The following is a 25980-nucleotide window of genomic DNA, read 5'->3' as shown; positions in this document are numbered from 1 at the left end:
ATTGCTGATGGACACAGCCGCCACATGTGGAGCATTGTTTACAGACATAATAGATCTCGTGGAGCGTTGCTGACGGACACAACAGCCACTCGTGGAACGTTGCTGACGGACACAACAGCCACTCGTGGAGCGTTGCTGACGTACACAACAGCCACCGGTGGAGCGTTGCTGACGTACACAACAGCCACCGGTGGAGCGTTGCTGACGTACACAACAGCCACTGGTGGAGCGTTGCTGACGGACACAACAGCCACTGGTAGAACGTTGCTGACGGACACAACAGCCACTGGTGGAGCGTTGCTGACGTACACAACAGCCACTGGTGGAGCATTGCTGACGGACACAACAACCACTGGTGGAGCAATGCTGACGGACACAGCCGCCACCTGTGGAGCATTGTTTACAGACACAATAGATCTCGTGGAGCATTGCTGACGGACACAGCAGCCACTCGTGTAGCGTTGCTGACGGACACAGCAGCCACTCGTGGAGCGTTGCTGACGGACACAGCAGGCACTCGTGGAGCGTTGCTGACGGACACAGCAGGCACTCGTGGAGCGTTGCTGATGGACACAACAGCCACTCGTGGAGCGTTGCTGACGGACACAGCAGCCACTCGGGGAGCGTTTCTGACGGACACAGCAGCCACTTGTGGGGGATTGCAGTTAACAACTTGTTGCAGTCTGCAAGCTAATCAGAGACATTCTTATAATTTTATAGGAACTTGAAATATATGTTTTGAGTTCCTGTACTGGATACAGATATATCATTTCCAGTTAATTATAATCATTCACTTCTTTTTAGAGCTCTGCATGAGTCTGCTATTCCCACCTGGACTGTAGTCTCAACACTAAACTCCACAAGCGCCTACAAGGCAGTATTGACCATATGATAATAACAAGTGCTCAAACATCAAATGGTATAACCTCAATTTCAACAATTCTTCCTGTTTCCGGCATCCAACCCTTCAACATATAATTCATATGTAAGTAATAGCACAAAATACAAAAGATATACATAAATGAATACATAAATATTCTTCTGTCCAAGAGTTCGCCTTCTTGTTACATGTAAACACAGCGGTTCCAGCTTATGTAAAGGTTACTGGTTGGGAGGTATAGTTCAGAAAAGGAAACTAGGGCGATTGCCGCAGTTTATAGGCCGATACCCTTGAATATGATTATTGTCTGTGTGCCGGGAGGGGTGACCCGCATAATCTAACCTGCCTGAAATGATAGTGAGCAATGATAGTGAAAAGAAACTTGTATGTTCTCACATTATCATACAATGAAGCTGATGGAGCCACTTGACGTTCCTTGTTCCACTAATGGACGTTAGCTCTTTCGCCCATGTGACACAATAGCAGTTGAAGCACAGTAGCCGGTTGAAGGCAAAACAGCTTCCTGTAACTATTTCTGTCTGATATTCCTAGTGGTCTAACGCGTTTCGTTGGTGTGGTTCCAAGCTATGCAGGTGCTGATATTTGCCTTTAAACACATTTAAATGAAAATAGTAACTGATGGTTTAGAATAAAATAAAACCAATAATGAATATTCATACACAAATTATTTACAACATGATGATTATATTATAACTACAAATAGTTAATATTAAATAAATCTATTGGAATTACAAGATTCGTCTACAGAAGAGAAAATGATCTTGCTATCCATGTCCAGTGGCAGATGCTGTAACCAAGTTAGCCACGAGGATCACCAGACAGGTAATCACCAATAGGCGAAGAGCCGTGGGACTGCTAGAATGAAACTCCTTAACTATGGCTGCTGGTCCCAGTGGCTCCAGCAGATGGTCTCCATAACCGGCAGGCAGGCAAAGAAGTGGCTGGAGACTACAGCTGGTATGGGGTATCAGACACTCACTATTCCCGAGCAGGCTCCGACAGACCGTGGCAATAAGTGGGAGGGTCAATTAAAAGATGGATTTCCTGTGTGCAGGTGGATCTCCTGTGTGCACTGTCTAACGCGTTTCCTCTGCCGTAGCAGTTTCATCAGAGGAGAAGGTGGACTGGACATACAAAAGATACGTTTCAGTATAAAATGTAAATCGGTAATCTCAAATACGAAATACAAATACATTTGAAATAAACATCTGTTCTGTTCCTTCCTGCGGTAGGCCAGATGGAAATGATAGTTTAGTAATGTAAATAGAGGGAAGCGATTTCACATATTATAGTCGCCATGCTAATGAATTAGGGGCCTAATTCAGACCTGATTGTTGTTGTGCTAAATTTAACACATCTACGATCAGTTACTCTGACATGCGGGGGGGGGGGGGGGGACGCCCAGCACAGGGCTAGTCCGTCCCGCATGTCGGTGTCGGCCCCCCTTCCCCCGAAAGGGTGCAAAAGCATCGCACATCAGCAATTCTTTTGTCCCCGGTGAGCAGCTCCACAATGGTTCGGACACGCCTGCGTTGTCCGATCTGCGCCTTTGGCACGCCCCCTCCCGCCCCGTGACTGTCTCTGCCTGTCAATCAAGCAGAGGCGATCGCAGCCCTGAGATACTTTTAGCATGTCACTGGGCTCCCGGGTTGCGTCGGCATACTCCCCAAAGGGATTCAGACTGCGATCGCTACCGCTGCAGCAATCCAGTCTGAATTACCCCCTAAGTACTTTCTGTCGGAGGAGTCCGTACGCAAGTAGCCAACCAGATTTCTCTGACGTCCTAAGTGGATGCTGGGACTCCGTAAGGACCATGGGGATTAGCGGCTCCGCAGGAGACTGGGCACAACTAAAGAAAGCTTTAGGACTACCTGGTGTGCACTGGCTCCTCCCACTAAGACCCTCCTCCAGACCTCAGTTAGATTCTTGTGCCCGGCTGAGCTGAATGCACACTAGGGGCTCTCCTGAGCTCCTAGAAAAGAAAGTATATTTTAGGTTTTTTATTTTACAGTGAGATCTGCTGGCAACAGACTCACTGCAGCGAGGGACTAAGGGGAGAAGAAGCGAACCTACCTAACAGGTGGTAGTTTGGGCTTCTTAGGCTACTGGACACCATTAGCTCCAGAGGGATCGACCGCAGGACCCGACCTTGGTGTTCATTCCCGGAGCCGCGCCGCCGTCCCCCTTACAGAGCCAGAAGCATGAAGAGTCCGGAAAATCGTCGGCAGAAGACTTCGGTCTTCACCAAGGTAGCGCACAGCACTGCAGCTGTGCGCCATTGCTCCTCATGTACACCTCACACTCCGGTCACTGATGGGTGCAGGGCGCTGGGGGGGCGCCCTGAGGGCAATATATGACACCTTGGCTGGCAAATCTACATCATATATAGTCCTAGAGGCTATATAGATGTTAAATTACCCCTGCCAGTATTCCAGAAAAAGCGGGAGAAAGTCCGCCGAAAAAGGGGCGGGGCTTCTCCCTCAGCACACTGGCGCCATTTTCTCTTCACAGTGCAGCTGGAAGACAGCTCCCCAGGCTCTCCCCTGTAGTTTTCAGGCTCAAAGGGTTAAAAAGAGAGGGGGGGCACTAAATTTAGGCGCAATATATGTATACAAGCAGCTATTTGGGGAAAAATCACTCAGTTATAGTGTTAATCCCTGCATTATATAGCGCTCTGGTGTGTGCTGGCATACTCTCTCTCTGTCTCCCCAAAGGACTTTGTGGGGTCCTGTCCTCAGTCAGAGCATTCCCTGTGTGTGCGGTGTGTCGGTACGGCTGTGTCGACATGTTGGATGAGGAAGGTTACGTGGAGGCGGAGCAGAGGCCGATAAATGGGATGTCGCCCCCTGTGGGGCCGACACCAGAGTGGATGGATAGGTGGAAGGTATTAACCGACAGTGTCAACTCCTTACATAAAAGGCTGGATGACGTAACAGCTGTGGGACAGCCGGCTTCTCAGGCCATCAGGGGCTCAAAAAAATGCCCGTTACCTCAGATGGCAGACACAGATGTCGACACGGAGTCTGACTCCAGTGGCGACGAGGTTGAGACATATACACAATCCACTAGGAACATCCGTTACATGATCTCGGCAATGAAAAATGTGTTACGCATTTTCTGACATGAACCCAAGTACCACATAAAAGGGGTTTTATTTTTGAGGAGAAAAAGCAGCCAGTGTTTTGTTCCTCCATCAGATGAATGAATGAAGTGTGTAAAGAAGCGTGGTTTCCCCCGATAAGAAACTGGTAATTTCTAAAAAGTTACTGATGGCGTACCCTTTCCCGCCAGAGGATAGGTCACGTTGGGAGATATCCCTTAGGGTGGATAAGGCGCTCACACGTTTGTCAAAAGGTGGCACTGCCGTCTTAGGATACGGCCACCTTGAAGGAACCTGCTGATAAAAAGCAGGAGGCGATCCTGAAGTCTGTATTTACACACTCAGGTTATATACTGAGACCTGCAATTGCCTCAGCATAAATAGGGCTGCTGCAGCGTGGTCTGATACCCTGTCGGATAATATTAATACGCTAAGACAGGGATAATATTTTGCTAACATTGAGCATATTTAAGACGTTGTCTTATATATAAAGGATGCACAGAGGGATATTTGCCGGCTGGCATCCAGAATGAATGCAATGTCCATTCTGCCAGGAGGGTATTAGAAACCCGGCAGTGGACAGGTGATGCTGCCTGTAAAAGGCACATGGAGATTCTGCCTTATAAGGGTGAGGAATTGTTTGGGGATGGTCTCTGGGACCTCGTATCCACAGCAACAGCTGGGAAGAAATTTTTTTACCTCCAGGTTTCCTCACAGCCTAAGAAAGCACCGTATTTTCAGGTACAGTCCTTTCGGCTTCAGAAAAGCAAGCGGGTCAAAGGCGCTTCCTTTCTGCACAGAGACAAGGGAAGAAGGAAAAAAGCTGCACCAGCAGCCAGTTCCCAGGATCAAAAATCTTCCCCCGCTTCCTCTGAGTCCACCGCATGACGCTGGGGCTCCACAGGTGGAGACAGGTGCGGTAGGGGCGCGTCTCGGGAACTTCAGGGACCAGTGGGCTTGCCCACAGGTGGATCTCTAGGTTCTGCAAATAGTATCACAGGGATACAGGCTGGAGTTCGAGGCGACTCCCCCTCGCCGTTACCTCACATCAGCCTTGCCGGCTGCCCTCGGAGAAAGGTAGTACTGGCGGCAATTCACAAGCTGTACTTCCAGCAGGTGAAAGCAAGGTACCCCTCCTTCAACAAGGCCGGAGTTACAATTCCAAAATGTTGTGGTACCGAAACCAGACGGTTCGGTGAGACCCATTCTAAAATTTAAAGCCTTGAACACTTATATACGAAGGTTCAAGTTCAAAATGGAATCGCTCAGGGCGATTATTGCAAGCCTGGAGAATTTCATGGTATCACTGGACATCAAGGATGATTACCTGCATGTCCCTATTTACCCTCTTCACCAGGAGTACCTCAATATTGTGGTACAGGATTGTCATTACCAATTCCAGACGTTGCCGTTGGTCTGTCCCCGGCACCGAGGTATTTACCAAGGTAATGGCCGAAATAATTATCCCGTACTTGGACGATCTCCTTATAAAGGCGAGGTCCAGGGAGCAGTTGTTCGTCGGAGTAGCACTATCTCGGGAAGTGCTACAACAGCACGGCTGGATTCTGAATATTCCAAAGTCGCAGCTGGTTCCTACGACGCGTCTACTGTTCCTGGGTATGGTTCTGGACACAGAACAGGATAAAAAGGGTTTCTCCCGGAGGAGAAGTCCAAGGAGTTGTTGTCTCTAGACAGAGACCTCCTAATACGTATACAGGTGTCGGTGCATCAATGCACGCGAGCCCTGCGAAAGATGGTAGCTTCTAACGAAGAAATTCCATTCGCCAGGTCCCATGCAAGGATTTTCCAGTGGGATCTGTTGGACAAGTGGTCCGGGTCGCATCTTCAGATGCATCGGCGGATAACCCTGTCTCCAAGGGTCAGGGTGTCGCTGTTGTGGTGGCTGCAGAGTGCTCATCTTCTAGGGGGCCGCAGATTCGGCATACAGGACTGGGTCCTGGTGACCACGGATGCCAGCCTTCGAGGCTGGGGGGGCAGTCACACAGGGAAGGAACTTCCAAGGCTATGGAAAAGTCAGGAGACTTCCCTACACATAAATATTCTGGAACTGAGGGCCATTTACAATGCCCTAAGTCAGGCTAGACCCCTGCTTCAACACCGGCCGGTGCTGATCCAGTCAGAAAACATCACGGCGGTCGCTCATGTAAACCGACAGGGCGGCACAAGAAGCAGGATGGCGATGGCAGAAGCCACAAGGATTCTCCGATGGGCGGAAAATCATGTGTTAGCACTGTCAGCAGTGTTCATTCCCGGAGTGGACAACTAAGAAACCTCCACCCGGGAGAGTGGGGACTTCATCCAGAAGTCTTCCAAATGATTGTACACCGTTGGGAAAGGCCACAGGTGGACATGATGGCGTCCCGCCTCAACTAAAAGTTACAAAGATATTGCGCCAGGTCAAGGACCCTCAGGCGATAGCTGTGGACGCTCTGGTAACACCGTGGGTGTACCAGTCGGTGTATGTGTTCCCTTCTCTGCCTCTCTTACCCAGGGTAATGAGAATAATAAGAAGGAGAGGAGTAAGAACTATACTCATTGTTCCGGGTTGGCCAAGAAGAGCTTGGTAACCAGAACTCCAAGAAATGATCTCAGAGGACCCATGGCCTCTGCCGCTCAGACAGGACCTGCTGCAGAAGGGGGCCTGTCTGTTCCAAGACGTACCGCGGCTGCGTTGACGGCATGGCGGTTGAACGCCGGATCCTGAAGGACAAGGGAATTCCGGAGGAAGTTATCCCTACGCTATTTAAAGCTAGGAAAGAAGTGAACGCAAACCATTATCACCGCATATGGCGGAAATATGTTGCGTACTGTGAGGCCAGGAAGGCCCCAAAGGAGAAATTTCAGCTAGGTCGATTTCTGCACTTCCTACAGTCAGAGGTGACTATGGGCCTAAAATTGGGTTCCATTAAGGTCCAGATTTCGGCTCTATCGATTTTCTTCCAAAATTGAACTGGCTTCACTGCCTGAAGTTCAGACTTTTGTTAAGGGAGTGCTGCATAGTCAGCCCCCGTTTGTGCCTCCAGTGGCACCGTGGGATCTCAACGTGGTGTTGGATTTCCTGAAGTCGCATTGGGTTGAGCCACTTAAATCCGTGCAGCTATAATACCTCACGTGGAAAGTGGTCATTCTGTGGGCCTTGGGGTCGGCCAGGCGTGTATCAGAATTGGCGGCTTTGTCATACAAAAACCCTTATCTGTATTTTATATGGATAAGGCGGAATTGAGGACTCGTTTCCAATTCCTTCCTAAGGTGGTATAATTTTTTAATGTGAACCAACCTATTGTGGTGCCTGCGGCTACTTGGGACTTGGAGGATTCCAAGTTACTGGATGTAGTCAGGGCCCTGAAAAGTATATGTTTCCAGGACAGCTGGAGTCAGGAAAACTGACTCGCTATTTCTCCTGTATGCACCCAACAAGCTGGGTGCTCCTGCTTCTAAGCAGACGATTGCTCGCTGGATCTGTAGCACGATTCAACTTGCACATTCTGCGGCTGGACTGCCGCACCCTAATTCTGTAAAAGCCCATTCCACGAGAAAAGTGGGCTCTTCTTGGGCGGCTGCCCGAGGGGTCTCGGCTTTACAACTTTGCCGAGCTGTTACTTGGTCGGGTTAAAACATTTTTGTAAGAGTCTACAAGTTTGATACCCTGGCTGAGGAGGACCTAGAGTTTGCTCATTCGGTGCTGCAGAGTCATCCGCACTCTCCCGCCCGTTTGGGAGCTTTGGTATAATCCCCATGGTCCTTACAGAGTCCCAGCATCCACTTAGGACGTCAGAGAAAATAAGATTTTACTCACCGGTAAATCTATTTCTCGTAGTCCGTAGTGGATGCTGGGCGCCCATCCCAAGTGCGGATTGTCTGCAATACTTGTTTATAGTTATTGCCTAACTAAAGGGTTATTGTTGAGCCATCTGTTGAGAGGCTCAGTTATATTTCATACTGTTAACTGGGTATAGTATCACGAGTTATACGGTGTGATTGGTGTGGCTGGTATGAGTCTTACCCGGGATTCAAAATCCTTCCTTATTGTGTCAGCTCTTCCGGGCACAGTATCCTAACTGAGGTCTGGAGGAGGGTCTTAGTGGGAGGAGCCAGTGCACACCAGGTAGTCCTAAAGCTTTCTTTAGTTGTGCCCAGTCTCCTGCGGAGCCGCTAATCCCCATGGTCCTTACGGAGTCCCAGCATCCACTACGGACTACGAGAAATAGATTTACCGGTGAGTAAAATCTTATTTTATTGATAGATCAGCGCAGCTAATAGTCACATATATCATACTGTATAGTTACACCAGCCCAAACACCCCCAACACCCATAAGAGGTGTTCCCCCTGATGGACATAGCTGCAGATGTGTGGAGATAGTGCTGGGGACTTCCCCTTGATTGGCCAGGATACTTGGGAATCATCTTTTACAACACTGTGGTATTTTCCATCACCTCTAGTTCCGGACCTATAAGCGTTTATTACCACGTGCTTATTTCCGGAAGACACTCTTTGGGGTTAAGTACTCCCAGCGAATTAATTAATTTTTTCTAGTTTATATTTTTAAATCCGTGTGCTGTTTTCTATGAACTTTCTTGTGGTTATTATAACCAATAAAACTGTTTTTTAACTACGTGGATTCGAGACCTGTATACTGTGGATGACACTATACAAAGGTGGATATTGAAAGCGTGGATCCGTAAACCCTGATCTGAAGAAACCGCTATGGTAACATAGGGATTTCTAACAAGGTCAGTTTGGTGATGATTTCATACTATATGCGGTATCCCGAATGTGATCGTAATATGCTCGCGGCCCACAAGCACAAAGAAACCTTTGAGTGAATATAGGGCACTTATTTGAGGTCAGTGTCACGACAATTTTAGCCTGGGAGGTTTTCCAGTCACATCCTCGTGGTATATCTATATTTGGAGCACATACTGAGTAAAAGATTGGAACAGTCCTAACCGTTATCACCCAAAACCAGTGGGGAACTTCATCATCTTTAACTTTTTTTGGGACATTATTTGTATTGACCGCGCCTGTGTTCTGTTTCGTTTGTTTCTCTTACGTCCTAGAGGATGCTGGGGACTCCAAAAGGACCATGGGGTATAGATGGGATCCGCAGGAGACATGGGCACACTATAAGACTTTTACTGGGTGTGAACTGGCTCCTCCCTCTATGCCCTTCCTCCAGACCTCAGTTAGATTCTGTGCCCAGGAGAGACTGGACACACACTAGGGGAACTCTACTGAGTTTCTCTGGAAATACTTTATGTTAGGCTTTATTTTCTCTGACGTCCTAAGTGGATGCTGGGACTCCGTAAGGACCATGGGGAATAGCGGCTCCGCAGGAGACTGGGCACAACTAAAGAAAGCTTTTGGACTACCTGGTGTGCACTGGCTCCTCCCTCTATGACCCTCCTCCAGACCTCAGTTAGAATTTTGTGCCCGGCTGAGCTGGATGCACACTAGGGGCTCTCCTGAGCTCCTAGAAAAAGGTTATTTTAGGTTTTTTATTTTCAGTGAGATCTGCTGGCAACAGACTCACTGCTACGAGGGACTAAGGGGAGAGAAGCGAACCTACCTGCTTGCAGCTAGCTTGGGCTTCTAAGGCTACTGGACACCATTAGCTCCAGAGGGATCAAACACAGGGCCCGACCTCGATCGTCCGTTCCCGGAGCCGCGCCGCCGTCCCCCTTACAGAGCCAGAAGCAAGAAGAGTCCTGGAAATCGGCGGCAGAAGACTTCAGTCTTCAAACAAGGTAGCGCACAGCACTGCAGCTGTGCGCCATTGCTTCCCATGCACACCTCACACTCCGGTCACTGATGGGTGCAGGGCGCTGGGGGGGGGCGCCCTGGGCTGCAATATTAAGTACCTTGGCTGGCAAAAAAAACACATAATATAGTCATAGAGACTATATATGTGTAAAATACCCCTGCCAGATATACATAGAAAAAAGCGGGAGAAGTCAGCCGAAAAAGGGGCGGGGCTATCTCCCTCAGCACACTGGCGCCATTTTCCCTCACAGCTCCGCTGGAAGGATCGCTCCCAGGCTCTCCCCTGCAGTTTCCAGACTACATAGGGTAAAAAAGAGAGGGGAGGCACTAAATTTAGGCGCAATATTGTGTATACAAGCAGCTATTGGGAAAAATCACTCAGTTATAGTGTTAATCCCTGTGTTATATAGCGCTGTTGGTGTGTGCTGGCATACTCTCTCTCTGTCTCCCCAAAGGGCTTTGTGGGGTCCTGTCCTCAGTCAGAGCATTCCCTGTGTGTGTGCGGTGTGTCGGTACGGCTGTGTCGACATGTTTGATGAGGAGGCTTATGTGGAGGCGGAGCAAGTGCCGATAAATGTGATGTCACCCCCTGCGGGGCCGACACCTGAGTGGATGGACTTGTGAAAGGAATTACGTGAAAGTGTCAGCTCCTTACATAAAAGGTTTGACGACATATCAGATGTGGGACAGCCGGCTTCTCAGCTTATGCCTGCCCAGCTGTCTCAAAAGCCATCAGGGGCTCTTAAACGCCCGCTACCTCAGATGGCAGACACAGATGTCGACACGGATACTGAATCCAGTGTCGACGACGATGAGACAAATGTACATTCAAATAGGGCCACACGTTACATGATTGAGGCAATGAATAATGTGTTGCACATTTCTGATATTACCCCAGGAACCACAGAAAAGGGTATTATGTTTGGGGAGAAAAAAACTACCAGTGGTTTTTCCCCCATCTGAGGAATTAAATGAGGTGTGTGAAGAAGCGTGGGCTTCCCCCGATAAGAAACTGGTAATTTCTAAAAGGTTACTAATGGCGTACCCTTTCCCGCCAGAGGATAGGTCACGTTGGGAAACATCCCCTAGGGTGGATAAAGCGCTCACACGTCTGTCAAAAAAGGTGGCACTACCGTCTCCGGACACGGCCGCCCTAAAGGAGCCTGCTGATAGGAAGCAGGAGGCTATCCTGAAGTCTGTATGTACACACGCAGGTATTATACTGAGACCAGCTATTGCTTTAGCATGGATGTGCAGTGCTGCAGCTGCGTGGTCAGATTCCCTGTCGGAAAATATTGATACCCTAGACAGGGACACTATATTGCTATCCATAGAGCATATAAAAGACGCAGTCTTATACATGAGAGATGCACAGAGGGATATTTGCCGGCTGGCATCTAAAATAAGTGCAATGTCCATTTCTGCCAGGAGAGGATTATGGACTCGGCAGTGGACGGGTGATGCAGATTCTAAAAGGCACATGGAAGTTTTGCCTTATAAGGGTGAGGAGTTGTTCGGGGATGGTCTCTCGGACCTCGTTTCCACAGCAACAGCTGGGAAGTCAGCATTTTTACCCCATGTTCCCTCACAGCCAAAGAAAGCACCGTATTATCAGGTACAGTCCTTTCGGCCCCATAAAGGCAAGTGGGTTAAAGGCGCGTCCTTTCTGCCCAGAGGCAGAGGTAGAGGGAAAAAGCTGCAGCATACAGCCAGTTCCCAGGAGCAAAAGTCCTCCCCCGCTTCCTCCAAGTCCACCGCATGACGCTGGGGCTCCACAGGCGGAGCCAGGTACGGTGGGGGCCCGTCTCAAAAACTTCAGCAATCAGTGGGCTCGCTCACGGGTGGATCCCTGGATCCTTCAAGTAGTATCTCAGGGGTACAAGCTGGAATTCGAGACGTCTCCCCCCCGCCGTTTCCTCAAATCTGCCTTGCCAACAACTCCCTCAGGCAGGGAGGCAGTGCTAGAGGCAATTCACAAGCTGTATTCCCAGCAGGTGATAGTCAAGGTGCCCCTCCTTCAACAAGGACGGGGTTACTATTCCACAATGTTTGTGGTACCTAAACCGGACGGTTCGGTGAGACCCATTTTAAATTTGAAATCCTTGAACACATATATAAAAAAATTCAAGTTCAAGATGGAATCGCTCAGGGCGGTTATCTCAAGCCTGGACGAGGGGGATTACATGGTATCACTGGACATCAAGGATGCTTACCTGCATGTCCCCATTTACCATCATCACCAGGAGTACCTCAGATTTGTGGTACAGGATTGTCATTACCAATTCCAGACGTTGCCGTTTGGTCTGTCCACGGCACCGAGGGTATTTACCAAGGTAATGGCCGAAATGATGATACTCCTACGAAAAAAGGGATTTTTAATTATCCCGTACTTGGACGATCTCCTGATAAAGGCGAGGTCCAGGGAGCAGTTGTTGGTCGGGGTAGCACTATCTCGGGAGGTGCTACAACAGCACGGTTGGATTCTAAATATTCCAAAGTCACAGCTGGTCCCTACGACACGTCTACTGTTCCTGGGGATGGTTCTGGACACAGAACAGAAAAAAGTGTTTCTCCCGGAGGAGAAAGCCAAGGAGCTGTCATCTCTAGTCAGAGGCCTCCTGAAACCAAAACAGGTGTCGGTGCATCACTGCACGCGAGTCCTGGTAAAAATGGTAGCTTCCTACGAAGCAATTCCATTCGGCAGGTTCCATGCAAGGACTTTTCAGTGGGACCTGTTGGACAAGTGGTCCGGATCGCATCTTCAGATGCATCGGCTGATAACCCTGTCTCCAAGGACCAGGGTGTCTCTGCTGTGGTGGCTGCAAAGTGCTCATCTTAAAGAGGGCCGCAGATTCGGCATACAGGACTGGGTCCTGGTGACCACGGATGCCAGCCTTCGAGGCTGGGGGGCAGTCACACAGGGAAGAAACTTCCAAGGACTATGGTCAAGTCAGGAGACTTCCCTACACATAAATATTCTGGAACTGAGGGCCATTTACAATGCCCTAAGTCAGGCAAAACCCCTGCTTCAAAACCAGCCGGTACAGATCCACTCAGACAACATCACGGCAGTCGCCCATGTAAACCGACAGGGCGGCACAAGAAGCAGGACGGCGATGGCAGAAGCCACAAGGATTCTCTGATGGGCGGAAAATCACGTGTTAGCACTGTCAGCAGTGTTCATTCCGGGAGTGGACAACTGGGAAGCAGACTTCCTCAGCAGGCACGACCTCCACCCGGGAGAGTGGGGACTTCATCCAGAAGTCTTCCAACTGATTGTAAACCGTTGGGAAAGGCCACAGGTGGACATGATGGCGTCCCGCCTAAACAAAAAGCTAGAAAGATATTGTGCCAGGTCAAGAGACCCTCAGGCGATAGCTGTGGACGCTCTAGTGACACCGTGGGTGTACCGGTCGGTTTATGTGTTCCCTCCTCTTCCTCTCATACCCAAGGTACTGAGGATAATAAGGAGAAGAGGAGTAAGAAATATACTCATTGTTCCGGATTGGCCAAGAAGAGCTTGGTACCCGGAACTTCAAGAGATGATCTCAGAGGGACCCATGGCCTCTGCCGCTCAGACAGGACCTGCTGCAGCAGGGGCCCTGTCTGTTCCAAGACTTACCGCGGCTGCGTTTGACGGCATGGCGGTTGAACACCGGATCCTGAAGGAAAAGGGCATTCCGGAGGAAGTCATTCCTACGCTGATTAAAGCTAGGAAAGAAGTGGCCGCAAACCATTATCACCGCATTTGGCGAAAATATGTTGCGTGGTGTGAGGCCAGGAAGGCCCCAACGGAGGAATTTCAGCTGGGCCGTTTTCTGCACTTCCTACAGTCAGGGGTGACTATGGGCCTAAAATTGGGTTCCATTAAGGTCCAGATTTCGGCTCTATCGATTTTCTTCCAGAGAGAACTGGCTTCACTACCGGAAGTTCAGACTTTTGTTAAGGGAGTGCTGCATATTCAGCCCCCTTTTGTGCCTCCAGTGGCACCTTGGGATCTCAACGTGGTGTTGGATTTCCTAAAGTCACATTGGTTTGAGCCACTTAAAACCGTGGAATTAAAATATCTCACGTGGAAAGTGGTCATGCTGTTGGCCTTTGCTTCGGCCAGGCGTGTGTCAGAATTGGCGGCTTTGTCATGTAAAAGCCCTTATCTGATTTTCCATATGGATAGGGCAGAATTGAGGACTCGTCCCCAGTTTCTCCCTAAGGTGGTATCATCCTTTCATTTGAACCAACCTATCGTGGTGCCTGCGGCTACTAAAGACTTGGAGGCTTCCAAGTTGTTGGACGTAGTCAGGGCCCTGTGAATTTATATTTCCAGGACAGCTAGTGTCAGGAAAACTAACTCGTTGTTTATCCTGTATGCACCCAACAAGCTGGGTGCTCCTGCTTCAAAGCAGACTATTGCTCGCTGGATCTGTAGTACGATTCAGCTTGCACATTCTGCGGCTGGACTGCCACATCCTAAATCAGTGAAAGCCCATTCCACGAGGAAGGTGGGCTCTTTTTGGGCGGCTGCCCGAGGGGTCTCGGCTCTACAACTTTGCCGAGCAGCTACTTGGTCGGGGTCAAACACATTTGCTAAATTCTACAAGTTTGACACCCTGGCTGAGGAGGACCTAGAGTTTGCCCATTCGGTGCTGCAGAGTCATCCGCACTCTCCCGCCCGTTTGGGAGCTTTGGTATAATCCCCATGGTCCTTACGGAGTCCCAGCATCCACTTAGGACGTCAGAGAAAATAAGATTTTACTCACCGGTAAATCTATTTCTCGTAGTCCGTAGTGGATGCTGGGCGCCCGTCCCAAGTGCGGATTGTCTGCAATACTTGTATATAGTTATTGTTTAACTAAAGGGTTATTGTTGAGCCATCTGTTGAGAGGCTCAGTTATTGTTCATACTGTTAACTGGGTATAGTATCACAAGTTGTACGGTGTGATTGGTGTGGCTGGTATGAGTCTTACCCGGGATTCAAAATCCTTCCTTATTGTATCAGCTCTTCCGGGCACAGTATCCTAACTGAGGTCTGGAGGAGGGTCATAGAGGGAGGAGCCAGTGCACACCAGGTAGTCCAAAAGCTTTCTTTAGTTGTGCCCAGTCTCCTGCGGAGCCGCTATTCCCCATGGTCCTTACGGAGTCCCAGCATCCACTACGGACTACGAGAAATAGATTTACCGGTGAGTAAAATCTTATTATTTTCAGAGAGACCTGCTGGCTACAGGCTCCCTGCTTCGTGGGACTGAGGGGAGAGAAGTCAGACCTACTTCTTCTGAGTTAAGGACTCTGCTTCTTAGGCTACTGGACACCATTAGCTCCAGAAGGTTCGATCACTTGGTGCGCCTAGCTGCTTGTTCCCGGAGCCGCGCCGTCACCCCCCTCACAGAAGCCTGAAGAAAGAAGCCGGGTGAGTATTAGAAGAACAGAAGACTTCAGATGGCAGAAGACTTCAGTAACGGAGGTACAGCGCAGCGGTCGCGCTGCCCTCCTTGCTCCCACACACCAACGGCACTCGCAGGGCGCTGGGGGGGGGGGGAGCGCCCTGGGCAGCAAGTTACTGGAGCCTTGTTTTACACTGGCAATATACATATTAGGGGTGCCTGGGCACTGTGTATGTACCCCCGCCAGTATAATATTTAAAATTTTAACGGGACTATAGCGCGCCGGGAAGGGTCGGGGCTTAGCCGCACAGCTAATCAGCACCATTTTCTCTTCTCCACAGTACCTGCGGAGACGCTGGCCCGGACCTCCACTCTCCTTACAAGTAAAGAGGGAGCAAAACGGGGGGGGGGGGGGGGGCACAAGAAATTGGTGCTATATATATATGTATATATACAGCGCAGACATCATATATTATTTATGTAGTAGTATATGGGCGCTGGGGTGTAAGCTGGCATACTCCCTCTGTGTCTCTCTGCAGGCTTCCCTGTGGGTCTGTCCCCTTTGGCCAGTGTGAGTGTGGTGTGTCGGTACTGCGTGTCGACATGTCTGAGGCTGAGTGTTCCTCCCCGGAGGAAGTTACGGGGGGGCGCGGAGAAGGATTTGGGAATGACTCTGTCGGCACAACAGACTGCTGATTGGGTGAATATGTTAAGTACATTGAATGCAAATGTGGCATTATTGTCTAAGAGGCTGGATAAATCTGATTCTCAGACACAGACGTGGAGAAAATCCATGGAGGACGCTTTGTCTCAGGTACAGGCCCCCTCAGGGTCACAAAAACGTTTGTTTACCCAGATGGCAGATGCGGATACCGACACAGACTCTGATTCCAGTGTCGACTTCAATGAGGCCAGTTTACATCCGAAAATGGTTAAGAGTATTCAGTACATGATTGTGGCTATTAAAGATGTTTTACATATTTCTGAAGTGCCTGCTGTTCCAGATACGAGGGTTTGTTTGTATAAGGGAAAAAAGCCTGAGGTGACTTTTCCCCCCTCTCATGAACTGAACGCTCTTTGTGAAAAGGCTTTGGAGTCGCCTGACAAAAGGTGGCAGATTCCCAAGAGAATTTTTATGTGTTATCCTTTCCCCTTTGACGACAGGGAGAAATGGGAGTCGTCTCCCAATGTGGACAAGGCTCTGTCCCGACTGTCCAAAAAGATGCGCTTCCGTCTCCTGACACGGCTGCCCTCAAGGATCCGGCGGATCGCAAGCAGGAGACGACATTGAAGTCCATTTTCGTCACTACTGGTGCACTCCTCAGGCCTGCTGTGGCGTCGGCATGGGTGAGTAGTGCTATTGCTAAGTGGGCTGATAATTTGGCATCTGACATGGATACCGTTGATAAGGATAACATTCTTTTGACTCTTGGTTATATCAAGGACGCTGCAGATTACCTAAAGGATGCGGCGAGGGATCTTGGCCTCTTGAGATCAAGGGCCAATGCCATGGCGGTCTCGGCCAGGAGGGCGGTGTGGATTCATCAATAGAATGCTAATGCCGACTCCAAGAAAGCTATGCAAGCTCTCCCTTTTAAAGGTAGTGTCTTGTTTGGTGACGGCCTTGCTGACCTGGTGTCTACCGCTACTGCGGGTAAGTCATCTTTTCATCCTTATGTTTCTGCACAACAGAAAAAGACGCCCCATTATCAGATGCAGTCCTTTCGGCCTAATAAATACAAAAAAGGAAAGGGCTCATCCTTCCTCGTTTCAAAGGGTAGAGGAAGGGGAAAAAGGTCGCCTGCTGTGTCTGGCGCCCAGGACCAAAAGTCCTCCCCCGCCTCTGCCAAGTCCACCGCATGACGCTGGAGCTCCCCTACGGGAGTCCGTGCAGGTGGGGGGCCGTCTCCGAATCTTCAGTCAGGCCTGGTTTCAATCGGGCCTGGATCCTTGGGTCTTAGACATAGTGTCCATGGGATACAAACTGGAGTTTCAGGAGATGCCCCCCCCCCCTTCCCCGCCGCTTTTTCAAATCAGCCTTGCCAGTTTCTCTTCCAGAAAGAGAAGTAGTAAATGCTGCAATAGAAAAGCTGTGTCAACAGAGGGTCATTGTCCCGGTTCCCCAGTCCCAACGGGGGGAAGGGTTCTATTCGAGCCTCTTTGTCGTGCCAAAGCCGGATGGCTCGGTCAGGCCGATTCTGAACCTAAAATCCCTCAATTCGTACTTGAAAACTTTCAAGTTCAAGATGGAATCTCTTCGAGCTGTGATCTGCAGCTAGAAGGGGGGGATTTTATGGCATCAGTCGACATAAAAGATGCCTACTTACACGTCCCGATATATCCTCCTCATCTGGCCTTCCTAAGGTTTTTGGTGCAGGATTGTCATTACCAATTTCAGACGTTGCCGTTTGGGCTTTCCACGGCCCCGAGGGTCTTCACCACGGTGATGGCGGAAATGATGGTACTCCTACGCAAGCAAGGTGTCACAATTAACCCGTACTTGGACGATCTCCTGATAAAGGCGAGATCAAAAGAGCAGTTGCTAAGAAATGTGGAACTCTCCCTGACTATTTGGCTTCTAAATTTGCCAAAGTCTCAGTTAATTCCGACAACTCGGCTGCCCTTCTTGGGCATGATCCTAGACACGGAACAACAGAGGGTGTTTCTTCCGGGGGGAAAAAGCTCTGGAAATCCAGACCATGGTCAAGGAGATTCTGAAACCGGCAAGAGTGTCGATTCATCAATGCACTCGAGTGCTAGGGAAGTTGGTTGCGGCTTATGAAGCCATTCCGTTTGGCAGGTTTCATGCCCGGGTGTTTCAGTGGGATCTGCTGAACAAATGGTCCGAGTCTCACCTGCACATGCACCGGAAATTAAGTCTATCTTCCAGGACCAGGATTTCTCTCCTGTGGTGGCTGCAAAGTTCTCACCTTCTAGAGGGACGCAGGTTCGGAATCCAGGATTGGGTCCTGCTGACCACAGATGCAAGTCTCCGAGGCTGGGGTGCAGTCACACAAGGAAGAAGTTTCCAGGGAAAATGGTCAAGCCAGGAAACTTGTCTCCACATAAACGTTCTGGAGTTAAGAGCCATTTACAACGGCCTTCTGCAAGCGGAACACCTTCTTCGAGGTCTACCTGTCCTGATTCAGTCGGACAACGTAACAGCGGTGGCGTACGTAAACCGTCAGGGCGGAACAAAGAGCGGCGATGGCGGAGGCCACAAGAGTTCTCCGCTGGGCGGAAAAGCACGTGAGCGCTCTGTCAGCAGTGTTCCTTCCGGGCGTGGACAACTGGGAAGCAGACTTCCTCAGCAGACACGATCTCCATCCGGGAGAGTGGGCTCTTCATCAAGAGGTATTTGCAGAAGTGACAAGGCATTGGGGAATTCCTCACATAGACATGATGGCGTCTCGCCTCAACAAGAAGCTTCCGAGGTATTGTTCCAGGTCAAGGGACCCCCAAGCCAGTGCAGTGGACGCCCTTGTAACTCCGTGGGTGTTTCGGTCGGTATATGTGTTCCCTCCACTTCCTCTCATTCCAAAGGTGTTGAGGATCATAAGACGAACAAGGGTTCCGGCAGTACTCGTCGTTCCAGATTGGCCACGGAGGGCCTGGTATCCGGATCTTCAGGAATTGCTCATAGAAGATCCTTGGCCGCTTCCTCTCAGAGAGGACTTGTTACTGCAGGGGCCATACTTGTTTCCGGACTTACCGCGGCTGCGTTTGACGGCGTGGAGGTTGAACACCAAATCCTAGCTCGTAAAGGTATTCCCGGAGAAGTCATCCCCACTCTCCTTAAGGCTAGAAAGGAGGTCACGGCAAAACATTATCACCATATTTGGAGAAAATATGTGTCGTGGTGTGAAACCAAAACAGCTCCTGCGGAGGAGTTTCACTTGGGTCGTTTCCTCCATTTTTTGCAGGCAGGTGTGGATGCAGGCCTGAAATTGGGTTCCATCAAAGTGCAGATTTCGGCTTTATCTATTTTCTTTCAAAAAGAATTGGCCGCCATTCCTGAGGTTCAGATTTTCGTGAAGGGAGTGCTGCATATACATCCTCCATTTGTGCCACCCGTGGCACCGTGGGATCTTGAAGTGGTGTTACAGTTTCTTATGTCTCACTGGTTTGAACCTTTGCGAAAGGTTGAGTTAAAGTTTCTCACTTGGAAAGTGGTCATGCTTTTGGCCTTGGCGTCTGCCAGACGAGTGTCAGAATTGGCGGCTTTGTCTCACAAGAGCCCATATTTGATTTTTCATGTGGACAGAGCGGAGTTGAGGACTCGTCAACAATTTCTGCCGAAGGTGGTTTCTTCGTTTCACATAAATCAACCTATCGTGGTACCTGTGGCTGCGGGTGCCGTGGCAGTCCCAAAATCTCTTGATGTTGTAAGAGCTTTGAAAATTTATGTCGCCAGAACGGCTCTTGTTAGGAAAACGGAGGCTTTGTTTGTCCTGTACGCTTCCAACAAGATTGGAAATCCTGCTTCCAAGCTGACTATTGCACGCTGGATTTGTAATACGATTCAGCTCATTCTACGGCTGTATTCCCGTTGCCGAAGTCAGTAAAGGCCCATTCTACCAGGAAGGTGGGCTCATCTTGGGCGGCTGCCCGAGGGCTCTCGGCACTTCAACTTTGCCGAGCAGCTACGTGGTCGGGTTCAAACACTTTTGCTAAATTCTATAAGTTTGATACCCTGGCTGAGGAGGACCTCATGTTTGCTCAATCGGTGCTGCAGAGTCGTCCCCACTCTCCCGCCCGGTCTGGAGCTTTGGTATAGACCCCATGGTCCTTTTGGAGTCCCCAGCATCCTCTAGGACGTAAGAGAAAATAGGATTATAATATTTTAATACCTACCGGTAAATCCTTTTCTCCTAGTCCGTAGAGGATGCTAGGCGCCCATCCCAGTGCGTACTGTCACTTGCAGTTGTATTGTTAGTTGTTGGTTTCGGTTACACGATGGCTGTGTATCGGTTATGTTCAGCTTGTTGCTTTTTCTTTTCGTTCATACTGTTATCTGGTATTCCTGCTAATCCAGTTGTACGGTGTGTTTGTGGTGTGAGCTGGTATGTATCTCACCCTTAGTTTAACAAAAATCCTTTTCCTCGAAATGTCCGTCTCCCCTGGGCGCAGTTCCTATAACTGAGGTCTGGAGGAGGGACATAGAGGGAGGAGCCAGTTCACACCCAGTAAAAGTCTTATAGTGTGCCCATGTCTCCTGCGGATCCCATCTATACCCCATGGTCCTTTTGGAGTCCCCAGCATCCTCTACGGACTAGGAGAAAAGGATTTACCGGTAGGTATTAAAATCCTATTTTTTCATTGTGTTTGACTGTAGCGAGAAGTGCGGCTCTGAAATAGGACTGGGCAGCAGTTCTTGGCGCTAGTGATTTACCATTTTTTTCCTTTTGCACAGATGTGTCCATGCCTGTCACAGTTATGTGAATAAGCCTTTCATGTATTTGCTTGTCCGCCCTCATCGTCTTTTTTAGCCATAAGGCACAGAGTGAGAATTTGTAGGTTACATAGAAACAATTCGTGTACATCCGCCTTTAAATGTTGCCTAGAGTGTTTTATAGCTACACCCTTTTTTTCCGGGTGGTATTCAGTATGCTGTTGGGATCCCAGCGCTCAGTATACCGGCGCCGGAATTCCGACAACTATTCTCCCTCTTGGGGGTCCACGCCCCCCCCCTGGAGGGAGAATAAATACGCGCCACCGTGCCCACAACGAGCCAGCAAGGGGCTCATTTGCGCTCGTCCCGCTGCCGGCCTGACGGCGGTCGGGATCCCGGCGCCCAGCTTGCCCGATTGCCGGCAACACTCATACTACACTTCTTTAAACCAGGGATGCCCTAAGCGTTTATCCTGATCGACCATCACAGGACGCTTTACCTGATTCAGGTGGATGCAGTGTCGTATGCAGTGGAGTGATTTATTGCCACTGCGCGTTTTAAAGCCACACTGCGCAAGCCCAGCGATTAGTGACGGCTGACATAATGGGGCTTTATTTGCAAAGTGAGTGACAGGTGGTGACCGTCTGAGGGTGATTTTATGGTGTGGAGCTACAAAAACGCAGACGTGTTACCGCCGCTCTCTGGGCGTGTACTAGTCAGCCACTGCAAATTTGTTTCGCAGTTGGACTGGCCCCGGCGACCGATGTACAACTGATACGTTTCTGTACATAAGCGGTGGATCTGCGGTGCCGGTGGTGGACGTCTGTGTACTGTGTCCGAACTCAGTCTGAATCAGGCCCAGTGTGCGGCAGATCATCCCTGTATTCATTACACTAGAAACTAGTCACCACAATGGGCCCAATTCGACCTGATCTCTCGCTAGCAGTTTTTTGCGACGCTGCGATCAGATAGTCGCCGCCTATACGGGAGTGTATTTTTGCTTTGTAAGTGTGTGAACACATGTGCAGCCGAGCGGTACAAATAAACTTTGTGCAGTTTCTGAGTAGCCCAGGACTTACTCAGCCGCTGGGATCACTTCAGCCTGTCCGGTCCCGGAATTGACATCAGACACCCGCCCTGCAAACGCTTGCACACGCCTGCGCTTTTCCAGACACTCCCTGAAAACGGCCAGTTGACACCCACAATCGCCTTCTTCCTGTCAATCTCCTTGCGATCGGCTGTGCGGATGGATTCTTCGTAAAACCCATCGCTCAGCAACGATCCGCTTTGTACCCGTTCAACGCGCCTGCACATTGCGGTGCATGCGCAGTTCTGACCTGATCGCACCGCTGCAAAAAACGCTAGCGAGCGATTAGGTCTGAATTACTCCTAATGTTAGTGTATTCCATACAGTGTACTCATAGAGATTCTGTATAGGTATCAACAGGAGAAGGACACGGAACATATTTGGCCTTGTCACGTACCTTGTTCCAGTAATATGTGACTCTGACAGTGGCTCAGTAACAGACACTGCTCTTGGTCATATGGAAATGAGATCATTGACTTTTAGGACAACACGGCGAGTTATTACACAGGAAACGGTTACCATGGTTACGGTTTCCTTTAACGAGGACCTTTTAGCACTGTAATTGCTTAATAATAGCTAATTGTTCTGAACAGTAAACGAATACTCCTTTACTGTAACAACAGAATCCATCCCCACTAAACGGCGGCTTTTCCTTTCTCACAAAACACGATGTTTAATATCGTATTTCCAGATTTATATCACATTCGGATGGATTTTTAAGCAGTGCCAAGTCATAAATTGGTGCAGGGCTGTATAATATTGTACAATGACAACTTACATTATCTGGTAAGAAATTGCGTTACAAACAGACGACATGATTTATACGTAGGATTTATTTTCGTGTAGCTGGAGTCACACAGACGTCTCTCACTCTGCAGGAAATCTTCTGCCATTTTTTTCCTTTGCCGACAGGAAACCTGCATCCAAAAAGTTCTTCCTGCTGTAATTTCTCCAGCGGTTTCTAAAATGACTTGTGTGACAGATGCAGGACGTCTGAGAAGCATGGTCGCTTAAGTCAGAGGTTCTCAAACGCGCGCCTCAAAGCACCCCAACAATCCAGGTTTTAGGTATATCCATAGTTTAGCACAGCTGGTTAAATCAGATTGACTGAGGTGCTAATAGTCACCTGTGGCCAAAGCATGGATAAACTTAAAACGTGGACCGTTGCGGCGCCGAGAGGACTGGTTTGAGAACCTGTGGTGTAATGGTTAGCATTACTGCGTCATAGCACTGAGGTCATGGGTTCGATTCCCATCATGGCCTTAACTGTGTGGAGTTTGTATAGTCTCCCTATACTTGCATGGGTTTCCTCCCACAATCCAAAAATATACTGATAGCTTAATTGGTTTCAAACAAAATGAACCCTAGTGTGACTGTGACTGTGTGTACATGTGGTAGGGAGTATAGAGTGTAAGCTCCACTGGTGCAGGGACTGATGTGAATGGCCAAATGTTCACTGTAAAGCCCTGCGGAATATGCGTGTGCTATATACATACCTGGACACCCAATCAAGCGCTTTAGACAGGTTCAGTGGGCGTCTGTGGGAGAAACAATTGAATAGCTCTGATAGGCCACCATTAGCATAAACGATATCCAGTCTGTAGGTCGACACTGATTAGGTCGACCAATATTGGTCGACGTGCATTAGGCCGACTTGGTCACTAGGTCGACGCAAGGTAAAGGTCAACATGAGTTTTTTTTAAACCAAAATTAATTTTTTGAACTTTTTTATACTTTACGATCCATGTGGACTGCGATTGGGAATAGTAACCTGTGCCGAGTGCAGCGGTAGCGGAACGCGGCACCTTACCACAAGCCATGCGAGGGGACACGGTGCGCTAATTGGGGTTCACGGTCACTTTACAAAGAAAATGACACACAAAAAAACAAAAAACCTCATGTCGACCTTTTTCCGTTTTGACTTTATCCATATCAACCTAATGACCACGTCGACCTATTTCATGTGTCGACCTGGTCACTGTCGACCAATAGTGGCTGACCTAATGGGTGTCGACCTAGTTACTGTCGACTCAATGAACCACACCCAGCATAAACGCACAGCAGTGGGCAACTGCAACGATTGATTCGGCCCCTGAGGGGTCTATTTACTAAGCCGTGGAGGGAGATACAGCACCAGCCAATCAGCTCCTAACTGCCATGTTACAGGCTGTGTTGGAAAAATTACAATTAGAAGTTGATTGGCTGCTGCTTTATCTCTCTGCCCTAAAGAGCTGCGACACACCAGCGTGGCATTAGTACAGGTGTGTGTATCATGATAACAGAGGCTCATTTCCTTACAGTATGTGGAGTATTATCTCTTTTCCTACAGCTAAAGACAACGAGTTTGGTGAAGTTGTTCCTGCAGGTCCCGTATTTAGGACATTCCCAGCGTCGGAGGTGTCGGTAATTCCAGTCTGCCATTTTCTTCATTTTAATCAGTCTGCGGAGCGTCACGTTCATCCCAGCGATAGAGTGACTGAGCGAGCCATTGATTTGGGCATGAACTATGGTGGGGCTTCAAAACTGACAAGCCATTGCAGAGCTAGGATATAAATGTGGTCATTTAAAGGTCCTGCGGCCTCACAGCCCTCATATCCGGGACAGCGCTGATGAATAATATCCGAGCTGGAGCCATTACAACTTCCAGAGATTAGAAAACTTTCCTAAGCACATCAATCCTCTTACTTATGTTTCTGCACTTCTCTAAGACCAGACTGAATCTAAAATATGTTCCGGATGTGTATGTTCAGCCTGTAGACATACAAACCCAGGCAAATAGTTTTTCTGTGAGGCGTGCATGGGATCACTAACTGATAGGCAGTGCTGGTTCTTGTAGTGCCTGCTGTTTGGTTGGCTTTTGGTGGCTCCTGGTAAATTTGTTCTCAGTTGTAAACACTTTAATCTATGACATAATATAGGTAGTCTCATTGTTTCGGGATTAGGAGCATCCTATTATAGTGTTCATTCTAGCACCCTGCACCTTTCAAATCCTGTGCAGTTCCTCTTTCCTGTCTGGGGTGTCGCTATCTGCTCTGGTGCTTCTCAGCACACACAGGTCTGTATCACAGCACTGAGTAACAGATCAGAGTGTGCTGAGAAGCACCACAGCAGAGAGGGACAGCCCAGGCAGGGAAGAGGAACTGCATGGATTTTGAAAGGTGCAGGGTGCTAGAATGAACACTGTATTAGCTGTATGACTTATCATACATACGCAATGTGTTAAGACTTTTTTGTATTATTTAGAAAGTGTGTGAATTAAGTCATTATATGTTTCTATTTGTAATTGGGATTCAGTATGCCTTGAGAATATTCAAGGTGAGACTGACTGCTGTACAGTAAGTTTCTGTATTATCACTAACTCCTACTATTGCATGTAGTTTATTGTATAATTTATGGGTGTCTAGCTGCGACGTTCCTTTACCCTCTGCAGATGTCCCTCCCTATTTGTCACTGATCAGTAAAATATTTTTTTACAACAATCTGTGTTAATATATCATTGTTTGTCTTCCAGTTTCCCCATGGTCGCCGCTTGCCGTGCGACATTTACTGGCATGGGGTATCTTTCCACGAGAGTGAGAATATCTGCTCCGGACAAGTCAACAAGTTCCCAGGTACAGCCTGTTGCAGCCCGTGCCGCAATCATATACAGGTCTGCAGGAGTGTCCGCGACTGTCCCTTGTGTCACATTGTCTGTTGTCGGGGAACATGGGTGGTCATTCTGAGTTGATCGCTCGCTAGCAATTTTTAGCAGCCGTGCAAACGCTATGCCACCGCCCACTGGGAGTGTATTTTAGCTTAGCTGAAGTGCGAACGAAAGGATCACAGAGCGGCTACAAAGTTTTTTTGTGCAGTTTCAGAGTAGCTTCAGACCTAGTTAGCTCTTGCGGTCACTTCAGACTGTTCAGTTCCTGTTTTGACGTCACAAACACGCCCTGCGTTCGCCCAGCCACGCCTGCGTTTTTCCTGGCACGCCTGCGTTTTTTTCGAATACTCCCTGAAAACGGTCAGTTGACACCCAGAAACGCCCTCTTCATGTCAATCACTCTGCGGTCAGCAGTGCGACTGAAAAGCTTCGCTAGACCCTGTGTGAAACTACATCGTTCGTTGTAATAGTACATCGCGCGTGCGCATTGCGCCGCATATGCATGCGCAGAAGTGCCGTTTTTTTGCCTCATCGCTGCACCTCGAACGAATGCAGCTAGCGGTCAACTCAGAATGACCACTGTTGTGCGCACAGTTCCTTACAGGGCAGTGTAAGAATATATAGCACAAAGTTCTGTGTTCCAGTAAGCGCACTTTACCCACTTCCTTACCCGGGTCAGTCCTTACCCAGGCAATTC

The 25980-nt window shown here is 49.0% G+C and overlaps 1 protein-coding gene across 6 annotated transcripts in view; it reads left to right on the top strand.

Annotated features, from left to right (window-relative positions):
- TTLL11 (tubulin tyrosine ligase like 11) overlaps positions 1–25980 on the top strand; it is a 604411-nt gene that overhangs the window by 23658 nt on the left and 554773 nt on the right. For all 6 annotated transcript variants that reach the window (XR_010182918.1, XR_010182917.1, XM_063935976.1 and 3 more), the window contains exon 2: positions 25152–25251. Coding sequence is in view for 3 of the 6 variants with exons in the window: in XM_063935975.1 (XP_063792045.1) it covers positions 25152–25251 (100 nt within the window). In the remaining 3 variants the exon portion in view is untranslated. The remainder of the gene's footprint in view (positions 1–25151; positions 25252–25980) is intronic.

The sequence above is a fragment of the Pseudophryne corroboree genome, chromosome 8 (genome assembly GCF_028390025.1).
Source record: "Pseudophryne corroboree isolate aPseCor3 chromosome 8, aPseCor3.hap2, whole genome shotgun sequence".
Taxonomy (NCBI): domain Eukaryota; kingdom Metazoa; phylum Chordata; class Amphibia; order Anura; family Myobatrachidae; genus Pseudophryne; species Pseudophryne corroboree.
Note: the sequence above shows the minus strand (reverse complement) of the source record. Positions and strands in the feature narration are given on the sequence as shown.